The sequence below is a fragment of the Callorhinus ursinus genome, unplaced genomic scaffold (genome assembly GCF_003265705.2).
Source record: "Callorhinus ursinus isolate GAN/ISIS: 27379988/994484 unplaced genomic scaffold, GSC_fseal_2.0 scaffold12, whole genome shotgun sequence".
NCBI classification, from domain to species: Eukaryota; Metazoa; Chordata; class Mammalia; order Carnivora; family Otariidae; genus Callorhinus; species Callorhinus ursinus.
In genome coordinates, this window is record NW_027397074.1 from 39,363,705 (window position 1) to 39,382,125 (window position 18,421).

The window sequence follows — 18,421 nt, forward strand, 5'->3', positions numbered from 1 at the left end:
ATATACTGAGCGTCTACAATTTGCCAGTCTGTGATGCTGCAGGGACGAAAACACCAACCCGGTTCCTACGGTGCTTACACCAACAGGAGATACCGCCTACCTATCCAAAAAAAGAAAATCTCGTCCCATAACCTAAATTTGTAAAACCTGACTCAGGGAAAAGGAAGGGCACGCACGCCTTGGAGCGGCTGGAAGTGAAAATTCCGCCGGCGGCCAGCGCCGACAAAGGCAACCGGCCCGCAGCGCGTCGCTGGGAGCGGCGCGCCACTGTGACGCGCAGGCCTCGCCCCCCTGCTCCCTTCAGAGCGCGCCCGCCCCCGCGAGCGAAGTGCGCAGACTCCTCGGCCCGGCTCCGGTTCTGTCGGGACGCCGCCGAGCCCGCGACGTCGCCTCCCGGTGAGTTTCTGAGGGGGCCGCCAGGCCTTGTCCTTCCGCAGTGGCCGCGCCGGCAGCAAGGCGCTGCAGCCGCAGTCCCGGCCGCGCTGTTTGGTAAACAGAAGCCCCAGAGTGCCCGGAGCGTGCAACCCCTCGCTCGGCCCGGCCAGCCCCGGGCGTGAACCGAGCTGACGGAGGATGGCAGCCTCCGGGGTGGAGAAGAGCAGCAAGAAGAAGACCGAGAAGAAACTTGCTGCTCGAGAAGAAGCTAAATTGTTGGCGGGCTTCATGGGCGTCATGAATAACATGCGGAAACAGGTACCGCCTTTGTGGGAGTGACGGACGCCAGGGGGGAGGGGGTCCGGGACTCGCGCCCCTGGCTCCCTGGGCCGAAACCGCGCCCGGTGGTTCGCGGCTCTCTTCCTCGGTCCTCGCCCTTCCTCCCATTTTCGCACGCTAGTCAAGCTGCTGTTTAGTAGAGGGTCGCGTTAAACCGTTCTCGAGCAGCAGCGTCTCCTCGTCTGCGGATGCTGTGGCTCCCAAGTCACACTCCTGGGGGACTCGCCGGGCTGGCATTCGGCGTCGCGTATCGGTTGTATAACAGCTCTGCCCTAGTTATCTCTTTGTGAGGCGAGGATCCTTCCATTGGCGAGCCGCTTTAAGGTGTCGTGAGATCTTGTGCGAAGAAGCCCATTGGCACAGCCCAACCCGAAGCCCCCACAGAAGGGAAAAGCAGTGCTGGCCTGAAATCAGCTACTCTTAAATAACGATCCCCGCCCCTCCTCTGTGTTAGCCGGGTGGAGCTAGTTGAAGACAAATCCTCCTGTACGTGTTAATTTAGAGCAGAAAGAGTCACCGATAAATACCGCTCAGTCTTTTAAGGCCCCTGTGCGCCTCTGTTATGAAGAGGAGCTCTTTGTTGTCTTTGATGTGTGGCGCATTAATGAAAGTCTTCACGTCGGCGAAAGGTGGGTTATGAAAAGAATGGATTTTAACACGGAGAATGTAGACTAGAGAGGTTTTTTGTTTTGTTTTTTTAATTCCATAACATCTTATACCAAAGAGCATAGGAAAGTCACTTGGTTACTTTTTTTATTCCGTAAGCTTTATTCTAAAAAATACGCATCTAAGGAGATGCGGGAACGTTTCTGTTTTGTAACCCTGGTTCTGTTTTTAAAGAAGACAAAAGCAGGATGTGAGTGTGAATAATAGCAAAACCTCGTTTGCTTATCTAGTGGTTCTAATGAGAATATGGAAAACAGTACAGGAATTTAAGATTTGTATGAAGATACTAGTTTCTTTTAAGCAAACTCTGACTGCCGGGATCTTGTCTTTGTTCATCAGCTCCTGGCGTGGTGCATGAATGCAGTAGATACCTGTCCGAATGCCTTTAAATCTTTCCTGGGGCTTTTGTGCTGAAGTAGCTGTGAACGTCTGAATTCAGTATTATGTGTAACTTACTTTCATGTATCTATTTCCATGTATACATTCAAGTTCCTTTCATGTAAAGCTTTTTATATTTACAACACCAGTGACTTCATATCACTGGTGCATTTAACAAGTGTCTGCTTATAAAGGGTGAACAGCCTTCACCAGTGCTCGAATTTGTTTCCAACAGCCCTCTCACTCCCCCTAGATATGTGGTTTTGTCTATGGACACCAGCATGGTGAAGCATTGCCTCATTCCTTATGTAGATAGGGTGCAGCTGGCTTGCAGCATCAGTTGTTTACTTGAGGAAGAGGGGATTTTTCTGAAACTGTACGTTTAGCTCATTGGGTTTAAAAATTGATTCATATCCCGTTCTTAGACTTAGGTTTAGACTATGTTAACATATGTTTATTTACTGTTAAGCTAGAAATAAAGTTGCTGAACAATCAGGATTCTGTTACTGTCACTTAGTAGGAAGGGGAAAATAGATGCTGGGTGGAACAACCAGGGATCTCTTCCACAGTGGTTAACTGACCTTAATCTGTTAGATTCTCTCTTTGTCATTGGCTTTACATGTTATTCGGGTATTCTCCAATAGAACTTTTACCAACTTCATGGAATCCTGCATCTTTTGCAAGATGTGCAGTTTCACTCTGCAGTTGATTTACGTTGTACTCCTATTGTTCTGAATAACATCATAACACAAGAGAGACTCACCAGGAATGACTGACAAGGGCAGTTGATGGGAATTAGCAGAAATAGAAACCCGTCTGAGCCAGCAAAAGAGTGTTTGAGTGAGAACCAATTTTATAAGTGTTCTTGTTCTTTAGTGAATATTATGTTGTGACTATTTTTGCTTCCCCATATGACCTCATTACTTTGGGGATCAGAATAATGAGTGCCTGGATGACAAGGACCCCTCTGTACACACCCAGAAACATTCTTACAGGAAGTTGAGAACGCGGTGAAATTAGAATGTCTGAATTCCAGTTCCTGCTCTACCGTTAGTTTTGTGATCTTAGATAAATATGATTTAGGTCATTTCATCTCTCGCTAACTTAGCAGCCAACTCTATACATAGTGGCCAGTGGGGGTTCTTCAGAGCCAGCAGCCTCAGCTTCTTATGGAGCCATTTCCTTCATCATCCTTGCAGTCATTTCTAGCCATTTGTTTTTAAAGTCAACTTTCCAATGAAGTATAGGATTCACTAAAAGGATATAAATCATAAACATGCAGCTCAATGAATTATTACAAAATAAACATACCACTGCTGACAAGAAATAGAACATGAAGAGTACACTAGAGGTCCCCCCTTACACTCTTCTCAATCACTAGCCACCCCCCAAAGGTAACCACTGTTTTAACTTCTATCACCATAGATTTGTTTTCTCCTGTTTTAAAATGTATATAAATGGAATCATACAGTATATACTCCTGAGTCTTGGTTTCCAAAAGCTTAACATTATTTTTGTGAGATTTATTATGTTGTTCTGTGTAGCTCTAGTACATCCTCATTGTATTTAGTATTCCATTGTGGAAATATACCACAGTTTATCCATTCTATCATTATGGACATTTGAATTATTTCTAGTTTAGCACTATGAAGAATAGTACTACTTTGAACATTTTTGTATATTTTGTACATGTCTTTAGATGTGCACATGTATGCATTTCTGTTGGGAAATATCTAAGAGTGGAGTTGTGGAGTCATAGATTATGCTACACTCAGCTTTAATAGGTACTGTCCTACAGTTTCCAAGGTTGTGCCAGCTTACGCTCATGCCAGCCATGTATTAGGTTTTTACTCTACATCCTTATCAACACTTGGTATTGTCAGTCTTTATAACATTAGCCATTCTAGTGGGTATATAGTAGCATCTTATTTAATTAGGTTGAGCACCTTTTTATTTTCCTAACTTTTTGTTTAGATTAATTTTATTACTTGATACACTACAGAGGAGCTCTACAAAGCAGGGCTAGGTCATAGTCACTACTCATATCTAGTTGCTTTTGCTCTTGCGTTAATGAAGTCTAGGAGACCCTTAACATTTGAGGGATATATTTTGAGACCTTCCTTATTACACCCTGCAGTTGATTTACGTTGTTTAATAATACCTACCTACTTACCATAGAATGGCAAGTTCAAGAGGCTGATTAAAGGCCGGTGTAGTGGTCTACAGTTTACAGTTTCCTCGTGTTAAGTGAATTAAAGCATAATTAGAATTTAGAAGCTTATGTTAAAGACCTATTGAGAATTACGTGAGAACCAAAACTGATTTAAGGAATGGATACTGAGCAGTCAGCTGGGCTTACTTACTAACTAAAAATGAATCAACTTCTGTACACTCACCTCTTCAAAATTGTAAGTTACTAGTCATTGATCTTTAGGGTCTCTTGTGAATAATCTGTACCCTCTGCATTAAATCCTCAGTAATAGAAACACTTCTTGAGCATTTCTTTTCTACCAGCCATTGTGCAATGTGTTTTACATGCTTTGTCTCATTTAATTCTGCCAACAACTCTCGTTGACATCTCCCATCATCCAGACCTTCCTATTTTTAACTCTCTGCTGTCTTCTCCTTTTGTCTGTCCAGTTTAGGAGATAATCTCTCTCTTCACTCCCTTTCCAGTGCCCCAGGCTTTCTTGACCTTCCATCCTTTTTTCACATCCGTCTGGTAAAAAGCACCGATGACTATTTACCTTTTTTGTGCAAGGTTTCCAAGCACAGCTGGAAAATATCCCATTACTGGCAGTTCTTTGCCAGGTAAGTCCTAATTTCAACTCAGCTGTCAATACTGGTGATCTCCATTAATTTTACTGTTTTCCTCTAAAATGAGTCCTCTGTATTTTCACTTTCAATACATCACCCCCTTTTGATATCATAAATAAATAGCAGACATTATTTTGGAACTATCTAACTTTTAAATTTCCACCATCATATCTATACACCTATTTTGACAGTTTTTAATTTTGCTACAGTGAAGAAGCTGCCTCTTTTCCATCTAGAGCCAGTACTTTCACTTGGGCTTTGGCTCCCTCAGTATTAACCTAGTCAGAAAAGTTATATTGTTGGTTATTCCATCTCTGTTGAGCATCTTTAACTTCTTCTCTACCTGAGTCTAGCATTTAGGCATGTTTTAATTTCTCTAGCTTTTAAACCAACCATCCAAACCAGTCCACCTATTCTTTGTCTCAACATTCCTCTATAAATAATAACTCTCTCCCTGCTGTTAAAACCAGAGTGTGGGTAGATTCACTGCCCCCCCCCCACCTTTTTTTGGCTCATTGTTGACTTACTCCTCTGGCTCAGTTGGCTTTCTAACTCATCCATTTGGATGAATACTTAAGACCCACTGCATGCTAGGCATTTTGCTAGATTCTGTAGTTGCAGTAATGAGCAAAACCAGACAGTCCTTACTCTCGTGTGGTTTTAGTCTGGTAGGAGAGTGAGACATTAGTCAAGCAGTCACACAAAAGAAATGTAAAATTGCAACAGTGGTAGGTATTATTAAAGAACGTGATACAGTGAGGGGTATGATTGGATGATTTGACCATCAAATCAGGAAGATTTCCCCAAGGAACTGGTACATGAACTGAGAGCTGAAATAAGAGTACATGTTAACTAGGCACCTTAAGGAAGAGCTTCTTAGGTAGATGAACAGCAGATGCAGAGGCCCTGAGTCAGAGACCTACTTACCATAGAATGGCAAATTCAAGAGGCTGATTAAAGGCCGGTGTGACTGAAGCACAGAACATAAGGGGGAGGATGGTGTAAGATGACACTGGAGAAGTAGCTAGAGACCTGCCCATGCACTGTCTCCTAAGTCAAGTTAGGAGGATTTGCCTTTATTCTAAAACCCCTTCAGATGTGTGTTGTGCAAGAGAAAAAGGGAAAGAGAGAGAGAGAGGAGGGATCTGCAGGTATTTGTTTTTCTTTTGAAAAAGATGGTTCCTGATCTGTGGCAAATGAGGGAGTTCTCAGAGGGGTTGTTGGCAAACCAAACAGGAAGTTGTTCACTAACTCAGTGAGATGGTCCCTTGAAGGTGACATAGTCAAGAAATTTAGGAGGTAAAATTGACAGGACTTGGTGATAACTTCCACAGGTGGGTGTGATGACTAAATTAGATAACCAAATTAAGATAACTTTAAACAGGATCTGATAAGTTCACAATAAATGTTGGCTATTTTTGTTGCTATTATGATAGTGGTGGTTGACTGGATGCTGAGGGATTCAATACAAGTTTTCGGTTATGACCTCTAGGGTTCTAGAATGCATAACTAGGTAGATGGTGACACTAGGGAATACTGGAAAAGGATCAAGGCTTTGAGGAAAGGATTATAGTTTGTATTTTAGATATGTTCAGTTTACAGTGCCCATGAGACATTAAGGTACTTATGATGAATTGACAGGTCTGGAGAGTTACAGGTTAAAAGTTTAAATTTGTGGGGCACCTGGCTGGCTCAGTCATACCATGTGCAACTCTTGGTCTCAGGGTTGAGTTTGAGCCCCACTTGATGGTAGAGTTTACTTAAAAAAATTGGGGGGGGGCGCGCCTGGGTGGCTCATATGGTTAAGCGTCTGCCTTTGGCTCAGGTCATGATCTCCAGGTCCTGGGATCAAACCCCACATCGGGCTCCCAGCTCAGCGGGGAGTCTGCTTCTCTTTCTCCCTCTTCCTCTCCCCCCTGCTCATGTGCTCTCTCTCTCTCTCTCTCTCAAATTAATAAATAAAATCTGTTTTAAAAAAAATGTATCTTAGGGGCACCTGCGTGGCTCAGTTGGTTAAGCATGTGACTCTGGATTTTGACTCAGGTCATGATCTCACAGTCCTGAGATCAAGTCCCTTATCGGGCTAGAGCTCAGTGGGGAGTCTGCTTAAGATTCTCTCTCTCCCTCTCCCTCTGCCCCTCCTCCTGCTTTCTCACTCTAAAATAAATAAATCTTAAAAAAAAAAAAAAGAAAAGGGCATCTGGGTGGCTCAGTCTGTTAAGCATCTGCCTTAGGCTCAGGTCATGATCCTGGGGTTCTGGGTTGGAGCCCCATGTAAGGCTCCCTGCTCATTGGGGAGTCTGTTTCCCTCTCCCTTTGCCCCTCCCCCCCACTTGTGTGTGTGCGCGCGTATGCACTCTCTCTCTGTCTTACAAATAAAATCTTTAAAAAAATTTAAGTGTTAATTTGTGATTATTTGCAGATGGAAGATAACTTCTTTGTTGAAACCATGGCGAGTCTAGGATAAAGGATAAGGAATGAGCCTATAAGGAGGCCCCCCACCCTCCCAAAAAATGGCCAGAAGAGTAAGAGGAAAATGAGAGTTTTCAGAATCTGAGAAGAAATTGTTTCAGAAGGAGCATGGCAAATTTTGAAGCCTATGAGAAATCAGGATATAGCAACACAGGAGAGTTATTGACTGTAGTGAGTGTTGTTTTGATAGGGAGACAGATGGAAGTCAGATTATCTTGAGTAAGATATGAGACAATTGAAACAGCTTTATTGGAGAAATTTGGTGCTGAAGGAAGTAGGGGAGTCAAATGAAGTTCGTTTGGTTTTATTTGTTTAAATTGGAGAGATATAAGTGTGCTTAAAAATCACTAAATTCTAACTCTGAAACTGATAATACAGTATATGTTAATTCAATTGAATTTAAATTAAAAAATTTTATAGCAAACAGGGCTTCACTCTCTTTTCATCTCATTAATTCAATTAAAACCATTACCTTTTAAAAATAAAAAAAAAGAATTCATTTGAGGTGTAGAGCTTGAATGTATATGAGACAGAATGGATAATTGATAGATGATTCCTGAGATGAGATCTAAAGTAAAGGTAATCTCTCTTGGGAGGAGGACAGTTTCTCTTCCATAAGCGTGGGAAGGAAGAGAGGTTAGTATATAGGTGTGTTTGGAATCAGGAGAATAAAGGAGTTTCTGTCCAGAGGCCTTTGTTCTCTCTGAAAAGTAGGAGATGAGATCATCCACTAAAATGAAGGAGGAAGATGAAGCTAGAGGTTGAGGAAAGTAATTTTTGTGAAGAGTAGAATTGGTATGATGGCTGGCAGTATTTTTGAGGTTAATTATCATGGATTTGTAATGAATATTTATTCTTTAACCAGGCCTTCACAGCCCTGTCTGATGTAATCCCAACCTATTTCAGTCAGATATCATACCACTTTTCTCTTAGCCATTTCACTCCAGGCACCTGTCTTCCTTCAGAGCCTGAAATGTTGTAGCAGTGCCTGTTAATTCTCTTTCTCTTCTACTCACGCTTGCCACTTCCTCCCTGAATGCCCTACTTTATGTCAAGAGCCTCTATTATATATACTCCATTCCTTGTGTTCATGCACTGATCATCTATATAAAGGCAAGAATGACATCTTATTTTAATGTATGTCTTTGCTGCTAGGCTCTAAGCTTCATGAGGGCAGGGACACTGTCTTATTCAGTGCTTTATTGCCAACATCAACATAGGTGCTCAAATATTTGTTATGTAAATAGTTGATGTCATACGTATGGTTGATAACACCTAGAGGTTGAGGGCAGAGTAAGAAGGAAAGTGGACAGAAGATAAAACTCTGGGGGAGCACCAACCATTTTGAAGGATAGGAATAAAAGTGCATTGGAGATTAAGGTATGGAAGGAAGAAAGACAGCAGGGAATAATGTCATTCAAACCAAGATACAAGTTACAAAGAAGAGACAGGAGTATCAAATGTAGTAGGGAGGCTAAAAAGATAAAGTGTCCCCTGGATTTGGAAAATTGGTGGTTTTAGCAAGTTAAGTTTTAATGGAGTGGTGGGGGAGGAGGCAGATTTTAGAGGACAAAGGAGGGACAAAGTGGTGAGTAGATGGAGAGGGACCTGCCTTCTGTATGGCCCAGGCTTTTCAGGATGGGATTAATGTTCTTTAAACTCCAGTAGTATATAATCAAAGAATACAAAAATACTAATTCAAAGGGATACATGCACCCCAATGTTTATAGCATCATTATCTACAGTAGCCAAACTATGGAAACAACCCAAGTGCTCATTGACTGATGAATGGATAAAGAAGTTGTGTGCACACACACACACACACACACACACACACGGAATATTACCCAGTGATAAAAAAAAAGAGTGAAATCTTGCCATTTGCAACAACATGGATGGAGCTAGAGAGTATACTCGTTTATGGAATTTAAACAAAATAAATGAGCAGAGTGGAAAAAGAGGGGGCAAACCAAGAAATAGACTCTTAATAATAGAGAACAAACTGATAGTTACCAGAAGGGAGGTGGGGGGGAAATGGGTTAAATAGGTGAAGGGGATTAAGGAGGGCACTTGTGATGAGCACCAGGTGATGTATGGAAGAGTTGAATCATGGTACACTTGAAACTAATATTCCATGGCACGTTAACTGGAATTTAAATAAAAACTAAACATATATTTATCTCCACATTTAAAAAAATAAACTCCAGTAGTATAAAGTGCATACTACCATCATGACACTTACCCATGTGTATTGAATGAATGCAGAAGGGTATCTTAAGGGAGCCATGATTGTATTAAAATTCCTTCTGAAGAGAAGAAAGACAGTCAAGATTTGGGAGATGCAAGAACTCTTCATGCCAACCCCAAAGGCCTCTAGCCTTTGTCTGGGACACTGCCTTCATTGGACTTCAGCTGTGACTACCACTGTTTCCCTTTCAGAGTTTCAAATCCTGGATAGAGAGGATCTGATAGACCTAGCTTGGGTTGAGTGTTAACCCTTTGAATCAATTATCTTTGCTAAGGAGAACAAGGTCGTGTAGCACAAACATATCTTGAAAGGCTCCTTTTATGTACTGAGGCCATTTCCTGAGAGGGGAGAGTTTTAAGTCAGGTAGCTACTCCAGTGAACATCTACAAAAATTCGTATCATTGAAATAGCCAGCATATTAAATATTTTAGTATGTAATAATACAGCATGTAATTTAGTTACGTTCTGTTAAACTGTCAAAAATGTGGTTGATTAATATTTAAGAGAGACATTCTTAATGCCATCTATGCTAAATATCATAAATTCTATAAATATCAGGTTAACCTACTGGAAAATGGTATGCCAGGATTAAATGAGTTCTTTTTTAGAACTTCTCTTTGAATTGCACTTACATTGAATCACAATTTAATATTATACTGTAAGCTTTCATCATGAAAAATTATTCTAAAGTAGCTTGTGGGGCACCTGAGTGGCTCAGTCAATTAAGCATCTGCCTGCAGCTTAGGTCATAATCCCAGGGTGCTGGGATCGAGCCCCGCATTCGGGCTCCCTGCTCAGCGGGAAGCCTGCTTCTCCCTCTCCCTCTGACCCTTCTCCCTGCTTGTGCTCTCTCTCTCTCTCTCTCAAATAAATAAATAAAATTTTAAAAAAATAAAGTGGCTTTGTATCTTCTATAAAACTTCTTTTAGTAGTGTTGCCTTTAGTCACTCATTGCTGTGGGAAATAGTACACTATACTGGAAATAAGTTGGATTTTGGAATCAACAGATCTGGGTTTGAATCCTAGCTCTGTCTTCTTACTAATTGTGTGACATTGGGCAAGTCACAACTTCTTTAGCCTTTTATGTTTGTATCTGCACAATAGTGATCATAATATTGACCTACCTTACTGATGTTGGGGATAGTGAGAGAATGTAAAAACTCTTTTTTTTAAAGATTTTATTTATTTGAGAGAGCACAAGAGCGGGGTGAGGGGAAGAGGGAAAAGCAGACTCCCCGCTGGACAGGGACCCCAATGCTCGATCCCAGGACTCTGGGATCATGACGAGCTGAAGGCAGATGCTTAACCGACTGAGCCACCCAGGCGCCCCTAAAAAGTCTTGATAAGTTATTCAGCATTGTCAAATATTATTGGTATTGCTGTTATCACAGTGTATCTCCTGGAATTATTGGTTACCAGGCAACCAAAATATGTTGTCTCTTAAGTCAAAATAATTTATTGCAAGAACATCAGGAACTTACCATATTGACCACAGGCTGGAAGATGAGCAGGCATGGCAGACAAACAGAAACCCTGGCATTCTGTGTTAGCTAGGCTTCAGAGGCTCGAGTCAATTACAGGGCAGGGGCAGTTTTGACTGCTTGCCGCTGCTGCTGCTGCTGCTGCCGCTGCCGCAAAGACAGTTCTTCCTCCCTCTTTCTATTATTTGCTTAAAATTCAAAATCCCGAAAGTAGGTATATAATTGGCTGGCCTTAGATTGTTTGCCAGATTTGGGCTCTGCTGAGTGAACAGAAGAAATAACTGACTTTTATCTTCCATAATGAGAGACAAGCTCTGAGAATTGCCCTCTCACAACGTAGTTCATAATGAGGAATTTTTCCAGAAATGGTAGCTTGGGGTTCTAATAGGCAGGAAACTGAATGCTAGATTGCCAGAATCCATTAAAAAAAGTCGTCAAGTTTCATCATTTCAAGATTTTAAGGCCTAAGTCTTATATGATTATGGAGGGAAATTCTTTATATGATTCTTTATATGATTCTTTATATGATTATGGAGGGAAAAGTTTCATAGTTAAAACTTATGTAAATATAAGAGCAAGGATGAAAATAAAAATAGAAGCCACATTCATTGCTTATGATTTATTAATTTTTTTTTATTCATGATTTCTTCACTGCCTATTCCTATTCTTTGTCTTTAGCCAATTCCTCAAGGTTCTTTATCTGATGGGGTGACCTAATCCTTTATTCCTAGGTACCTTGAACCTTTGGTCTTGCCTGTACAGGGTCACTTTAGTCTTTTATTAACATTTATTACTAGATTTAGCAGTACAAGCAAAGGGCCTGGGATTTGATTTTATGGTATTTATAAGCTGATTATTTAGCCTGTTGCTGTTTAATGGATGCTGGCAGAAGACATGAGACTCCTAGGTTAGAGACAACAGACTTGATTACGCACAGCACAGCATCATGGGCATCCACATGTATGTGTCAGTTCCCCTCGCCCCACAAGTAGTATGAGGGTGACCCACTGGGGCCCAAATGGATGTTATACACACAGTGGGTTTGTGTTGTAGCTACAGAATGAACACTGAGCTTAAGGAATCTGCCATATTATACAAACAGTAAGCAAGCCTATTCCTTATTCTTATGCGGAAGACTATCACATCCCTTTATGGTTCCTTGCTGCCAACATAACCCTGAGAAATGGTGCCCCAGGTAAAAAGTGTCAGGGTCTTGCCTTCTTGGCATGTCCAGGAGGATATGTAGGAATTCAAGAGAACCATAGAGGACTCTTCTCTCCCAACGACAAGAAGGTACCCAAGGGGATCCCCTGAGCTCCAGCTGTCTTCTGTCCCATAGAGAACAGAAATCTTTTTTTTTTTTCCTTCATGGCCAGGTTCAGGCACCTAACCAAATGTAATAACTTTTGTTCTTTTTACCCAGTGCCAGGAGGATGCCAGAATTCCCAGGTTGTAGTCTTAACTTCTAATTCTGTAAAAACATTTTTCTGTCACTTGGTTGAAGCATTCTTCTTTTGGATCCTCATATTTTTAAACTAGCAGAAAGACTAATTGCTGAGATCAGAAGCAAAATATTTGTGAGTGAACAGTGAGGGGAGCTTCTTCCATCCCTTGGTTGCCAGGCTAAGTCTGACTGTATAGACACCATTTTGTCAGGGCACCTGGGTGGCTCAGTCATTAAGCATCTTCCTTTGACTCAGGTCATGATCCCAGGGTCCTGGGATCGAGCCCCGCATCGGGCTCCCTGCTCAGCGGGAAGCCTGCTTCTCCCTCTCCCACTCCCCCTGCTTGTGTTCCCTCTCTTGCTGTGTCTCTCTCTGTCAAATAAGTAAACAAAATCTTTAAAAAAAAAAAAAAGAAAGAAAAGAAAATGGATTCTGCTGCTTAAAAAGTTTGAAAACCACTGTTATAAGGCTTTTCCCTGAAAGGAGAATGAACACACACACACATACACCCACACATTTATATATATGTGTGTGTTTGTCTCTGTATGTGGTGTGGGGAACAGAGGGCAAAGGGGCTGGGGCTGGGAAAACAGGGCTGACCTTCACCTCACCCAAAGGAAAGGAAATGAGGTATATTGAGCTCATCTCTCTGTCCTACAAGTTTTGCCCAATGAGAGAGAAGTTGTAATCTAATGAAGCTAGAAGTTAAGACTTTGCTGTTTTATTAATGGTGTGATTATTCTTTTGAGATTCACATCTACTTAAGATCTCCATCAGCTAAGGAGAATAGGTAAGGTATGTCTTATGGTGGACTCATAAGTGGACCCCCACTTATGGTGGACTCTTAAGCTGGATTTGGGCCCCACTGTCTTTTATTCCCCACTACAGGACATATGAATATGCAAATTCCAAAATTTAGATTATTGGGGTATACGGGTGAGAGTAGATGGGGATTACCAGGTACTCACACATTTATCAACAGTGTGTTTTTTTAATATATATAATTTTTTAAAGATTTTATTTGAGAGAGAGTGCACATACATGAGCCCAGGGAAGGGGCTGAGGGAGAAGCAGGCTCCCCCCTGAGGAGGGAGCCCAATGCTGAGCCCCCGGGATCATGACCTGAGCCGAAGGCAGATGCTTAACCAACGGAGCCACTTAGGTGCCCCAGTAGTGTGTTTTATTATGTCTCACTTGGCTATTAATCTTTATGTAAACTCCCTGATGAGAATCTCAGAGGGCTGAATAGTAGACCAGGAACCAAAGCCCCATCCCAACTCCCAACAGAAGGTAACTGAACCAAGTAAATAAGAATTTATTTCCAAGGTTTTTTTTTTAAGGTTTTCTGTTTGGTTTTTGTTGTTGTTGTTTTACCTGCACAGGGAGCATTTTGTTCTATCTTAAAGGCATTCTCTACAGTAACTGATCTTCTGTGTATCCTCTGTAGACCCACTTAGAAAGGTTATTTAAATTTTTTACTCCAGAAAGCTTTTAAATGGGTAATCTATTAACTCCAGACTGGAAATTCACTTCTATTTCCCATCTCAAATTTTTCTCGGCCAAGATTTCATTCATAGCTCTCCAGATTATCTGCAGTGAACAACCAAATGACAGCTTAAAACACTTCATCTAATTCCGTACTAGCAACGTAAAATCCCCCAAATTTGACTCTTATGGCCCCCTCATTGTTAAATTCCCACATCTGTGATATTCCTGTGAGTTAAAATTAAAGTCCGTTCCAAATATGTGCTCTCTCTGATTTCTTACACTGCTCAGTCTCAGCCAGAAAGCATTTGCTTAAGTGTTTGGGTAGATTCTGGGACGCTTTCTTCAGCATCTGCAGCCTGGGCTATCTTCCATTGGAATATATTAAGATAGTTTAGCAACTCCAAAGGTGAATTTCTCCAATTTCAAGGTAGTTGGTGCCATGTGTTTTCAGAATGTTGCAGGGCCCTAGAAACCTTAGCACAGCATCATGTCCGCCCCCACAAACCTGAAAAGATACAAGCAAATCTCCCATCTCTGCAATTAATAGTGCAGATGTTGACACCTTACTATAAAGTCCTAACCCACATTATTGTTCCCAGACTAAAAAAACAACAGAAACTTCGGTTTCTAGGGAACAGAGAATCTTCAAAGAAAACATAAGGATGTCTGGGCTTTTTGCTTGCACAGGTTGCCAGTCTGTTGGCTGTCTATAATTTGCAGACTCTAAACTCAGGTGAGAGGAATCACTTATCAAGAGGCTAATAGGACACTTTACCGTATAGGGAAGGAATTTCATCTCTGTGTAATAATGCTTCACTGACATAGAATACCTTGTTCTTGGAAAAATTTGCCAGGGGGATTTACCCAACTGCCAGGTCTTCTGGAGTCTCCCTTTTTCCCCTGTTGTCTGTCCTGCACATTTAAATCTTAATTTTTATTTCTCTTTTGAACCTTACGTTGTTGGCAGTTGAATTCTATGTAGTGACGAAATATTTTCTTTTGAGAGAAGAATGATCCACATTTGTAGCAGGCAGTCATGCAGAGCAGTTTGTGGCCTTGCATTCTCTACAGTTCTGATCCAACTGGTTGTTCTGTACCCCTGTGTCCCCGTTATGATCCTATCCTGCTGTGAAATTCCTTGTTTCTACTACTAATCCTATCTCTTGGAGGGGTCTTTTTTCCTTTCCATTTATCTCAGCTGGAGAATGACTTTTGATTCCTCTAAAGCCTGTGGTCGCATAGGGACCAACGTGGCCTTTACAGTGTGCTCCTCAAACCTTGCCATTCCTCATTATTTGAGTCTTCCAGGCTTTGGAAACTCAGCGGTAACAGACATTCCTTTTTGTTACCTCTGTGTGTCAAAATAGGCTATGACTCTATTGTCTATTTGTTCCTTTCAGGCATCCCCAACGGAGTTATTAACCTGTTCAGGTTGAACCCTTTCCTTTCTACATAGTATAGAGCTAACACTGTTTAGATAAGAATACCTTCCTTACTTTTCCTTTCCTTTTGATTTTGGGCCCAAATGTTTGTTTTGCTTCTTCTTCCTTTAGTGCCTTTCTTATAGACACCGTCACAGTGGAAATCAAGAGGTCCATGTGGGGGCGCCTGGGTGGCTCAGTCGTTAAGCGTCTGCCTTCAGCTTGGGTCATGGTCCCAGGGTCCTGGGATCGAGCCCCACATCGAGCCTGCTTCTCTCTCTCCCACTCCCCCTGCTTGTGTCCCCTTTCTCACTGTGTCTGTCAAATAAATAAAATCTTAAAAAAAAAAAAGGTCAGTGTGTTCAGGATTGGTTCAGCTGCTGCCAATCTTCACCCTCAGTAAAGTAATTACAACTATGGACAGGTTCAGCATCTAATTTAGGCTTGGATTATGTCTGGGTTATTTGGCTTCCCTTTAATGTGACCTAGTACTCTCCCTTGGAGTCTTTTTTCCACAGACTTCCCAGATGTGTTCTACTATAGTATGTAGCATTCCTGTCTTTCCACCCATATCACATTGCAAATTACATAATGGATGAACTACTTTATTGCTGATCTTCCTTTTCCAAAACTTTACAAATCTGAATTTAATGTAATTACCTGTTAAAAGTGTCTCAGTCTTTAAGGGTAGTCCTCTAATTATGTGTTTGACTTCTTACCTTTAGCTTTAAGAGCGCTCTTAACAAAAATTTCTTTGATCCACACTTTTTCTGAGAACTGTTTTAGACTACTGCTGAATTTTACTTTTCTTCCTGCGTATATCTCTTTGGCTTATATCACCTTACTTGAATAAATAACAGCAAAAGTAACTTTTTTTTTCCCTAGCCTCATCTTTTAAAGAGCAGTTATATCAAACTGTATTTCCTCTGCCTTTTAAAGCTGTTTGACCTAACTTGTCATGTTTCCCTTAAGGAAGAAATCTGCTTTTCCTCTATTAATCTGGGTGTCTAACTTTGTTTTACTTTCCCACTTGCCTTATTGTAATTATGTGTGTTTAAATCCAGTGCTATTTTTCTTGCTTTTCTGAGCAAATAAGATTCCTAAGGCCTTCTTAATTTTTCTCTTAGCTTTTGAGTTTATTATGGCTTTGTTGAGGCTTTTCTAGTATCTCAACCCAAGAAGATGATTTACCCCCATATAATAAGGGCTCCATTTCCCTTTATCTTTTCAGTGATTTAAATCCACCACCCAACTATAGTTGAATCTACAGTCTACTCAGGGATTTATACCCAGGGCCGCCTTGAAATCACGCTGGGCGGGACTGATTGCAGAACCTTGTTGACAAGCTACATAAATCCGAAGGTTAGTCATTCCTCAGTCCTCTTCTTGGGATATGATGAAGGATAGAATTTGGGGATAGAATTAGCTGATTGCATGCCTCTTATGAATGCCAGCACATATTGTTAAAAGTTAGAGCCTCACACAGTGCTGTGGAGCTTACATGGAGCCTACTGCCTTTTGCAGTCCTACTGGCAAACATGTAGAGAGAGCAGAAGGTCATTCTACCAACACTTGCCTGAAATGCTTGCCTGTTTTGAAGTGAAATCTTTCCTAACCAAAGGACTGTTCCTGCAGAAGTCCCTAATAATTATAGGCACTAAAGCATCACCTAAGTTTCTCTCTGTCTGCAGTGCATTGAATGTCTCTGCATACGGATTTCAGCAGCCCTCCTCCACTTCTGGTTCCAAATATTTAAGATGAGTTATGTTCCACTTTGGAGCAGACTTAGAAGAAAGTGAACCAGAAGGCCTGGCAATGTGGGGTCAGTGACCTCTACTTTATTCTTGCTCATCCTATAGAACCTCTTCCACAAGCAACAGGGGAGAAAAGGACTGAACCTTCCTTCCCAGTACTTAACTTGCCCCAGAGAAGAGACACTACAGTATGAGAGAGAAATCTAATGTTTCCCCTCAGTGGGTAACAGTTATACTAATACCATTTTTCCAATTATCCATTCTCTCATAACATTTTTAAAATTAACAGACTGCTTTTTAGAGTAGTTTTAGGTTTACCAAAAAATTGAACAGAAAGTACAGTGTTTCCATTTTCCCTCTCTCCCTCCCAGTTTCCCCTACTATTAACATTTTGCTAACACAAGTAGGATACATTTGTTAAAATTGATGAGCCAATATTGTTACATTGTTATTAACCATAGTTTACATTAGGGTTTAGTCTCTGTGTTGTACATTCTGTGGATGTTGACAGATGTATACATGTATCCTGTTACAGTATCACAGGAAATAGTATCACTGCCCTACACATTGTGGGTGCTCCAGCTTCTTACCACATTTTTGAAATAGTATCTTTATCTGTATTAAATTCCTATTTAATGTAGATCCCTCACATTTCTTAAGTTTATTTCTCAACATTTAATTATTTTGTTGCTGCTATGCCAGGTTGTTTTTTTGTTTTTTCCTCATTTGTGTTTCTTTGTGGCTTACTGCTCACATATAGATTAGTTAATTGCTTTTTCATATTTATCTTATTTCTGTCTAGCCATCTTACTATTTAGTTTTGTAAGTGTTAAGTTTATTTATCTTTATTTTTTTACTGATTTTGTTACCTAAAAACCCAAGTCAGCTAGCTGCTCATTGCTCAAAAAGCCAGTACTTAAGAGACATATTTTGATTGGAAAGGAATATGAGCTTTATTCAGGAGGCAGGCCACCTGGGAGGAAGGCAGACTTTTGTTTAAAAACCAACTCTGAGGTTTTTGCCTGGCCCAAAGATTTTTAAAGGAACTTCAGGGCAGTTAATCAGTAAAGGGGAGCACAGTGATCTGTAACACTTCTTGATTGCGTGCAGACTCAATGGTACCAGCTACAGACATTATAGCCTTGCTTGAAAGTTGTGTATTGGTGCCCTGGGCGGGGGGAGGTTGTGCGAGAGAGTTTGGTTCCCATACAAAGAAAGGTTTAGTTAATCACGAGGGCTAAAGATGCTTGCTAAACTTAGAGACTGGTAAATTGGCCAGAGGGGCCGAGGCAGAGGCAATTTTCAATTTGGCTAAATCAATAATTGAATAATAGTAGTGACAGCATCTGTGTCTCTTTTCAAACTTAAATGAGAATGCTTCTTTTGTGTCACTATTAAATGTGATGTTTGCTTTTGAGTCAAAACACCTTCAACATACAGATACATCATTTTCTTTATTAAAGAGTATAAAAGGAAATGAATTTTTAATTTTGCCATCTGTTGAAGTTTTTCTCTTTAACCTGTGAATATGCTGATT

The 18,421-nt window shown here is 41.0% G+C and overlaps 1 protein-coding gene across 5 annotated transcripts in view; it reads left to right on the forward strand.

Annotated features, from left to right (window-relative positions):
* Window positions 1–316: 316 nt before the first annotated feature.
* The window catches only part of KLHL7 (kelch like family member 7), a 66,513-nt gene continuing 48,408 nt past the window's right edge, over window positions 317–18,421 (forward strand). Inside the window, exons 1-2 of one of the 5 annotated variants that reach the window (XM_025873007.2) lie at window positions 323–693; window positions 16,362–16,492. Coding sequence is in view for 1 of the 5 variants with exons in the window: in XM_025873006.2 (XP_025728791.1) it covers window positions 574–693 (120 nt within the window). In the remaining 4 variants the exon portion in view is untranslated. Of the gene's footprint in view, window positions 694–1,152; window positions 1,344–16,361; window positions 16,493–18,421 lie in introns of those variants that run through there. The other 4 variants (XM_025873008.2, XM_073898947.1, XM_025873009.2 and 1 more) reach the window with 4 other exon arrangements.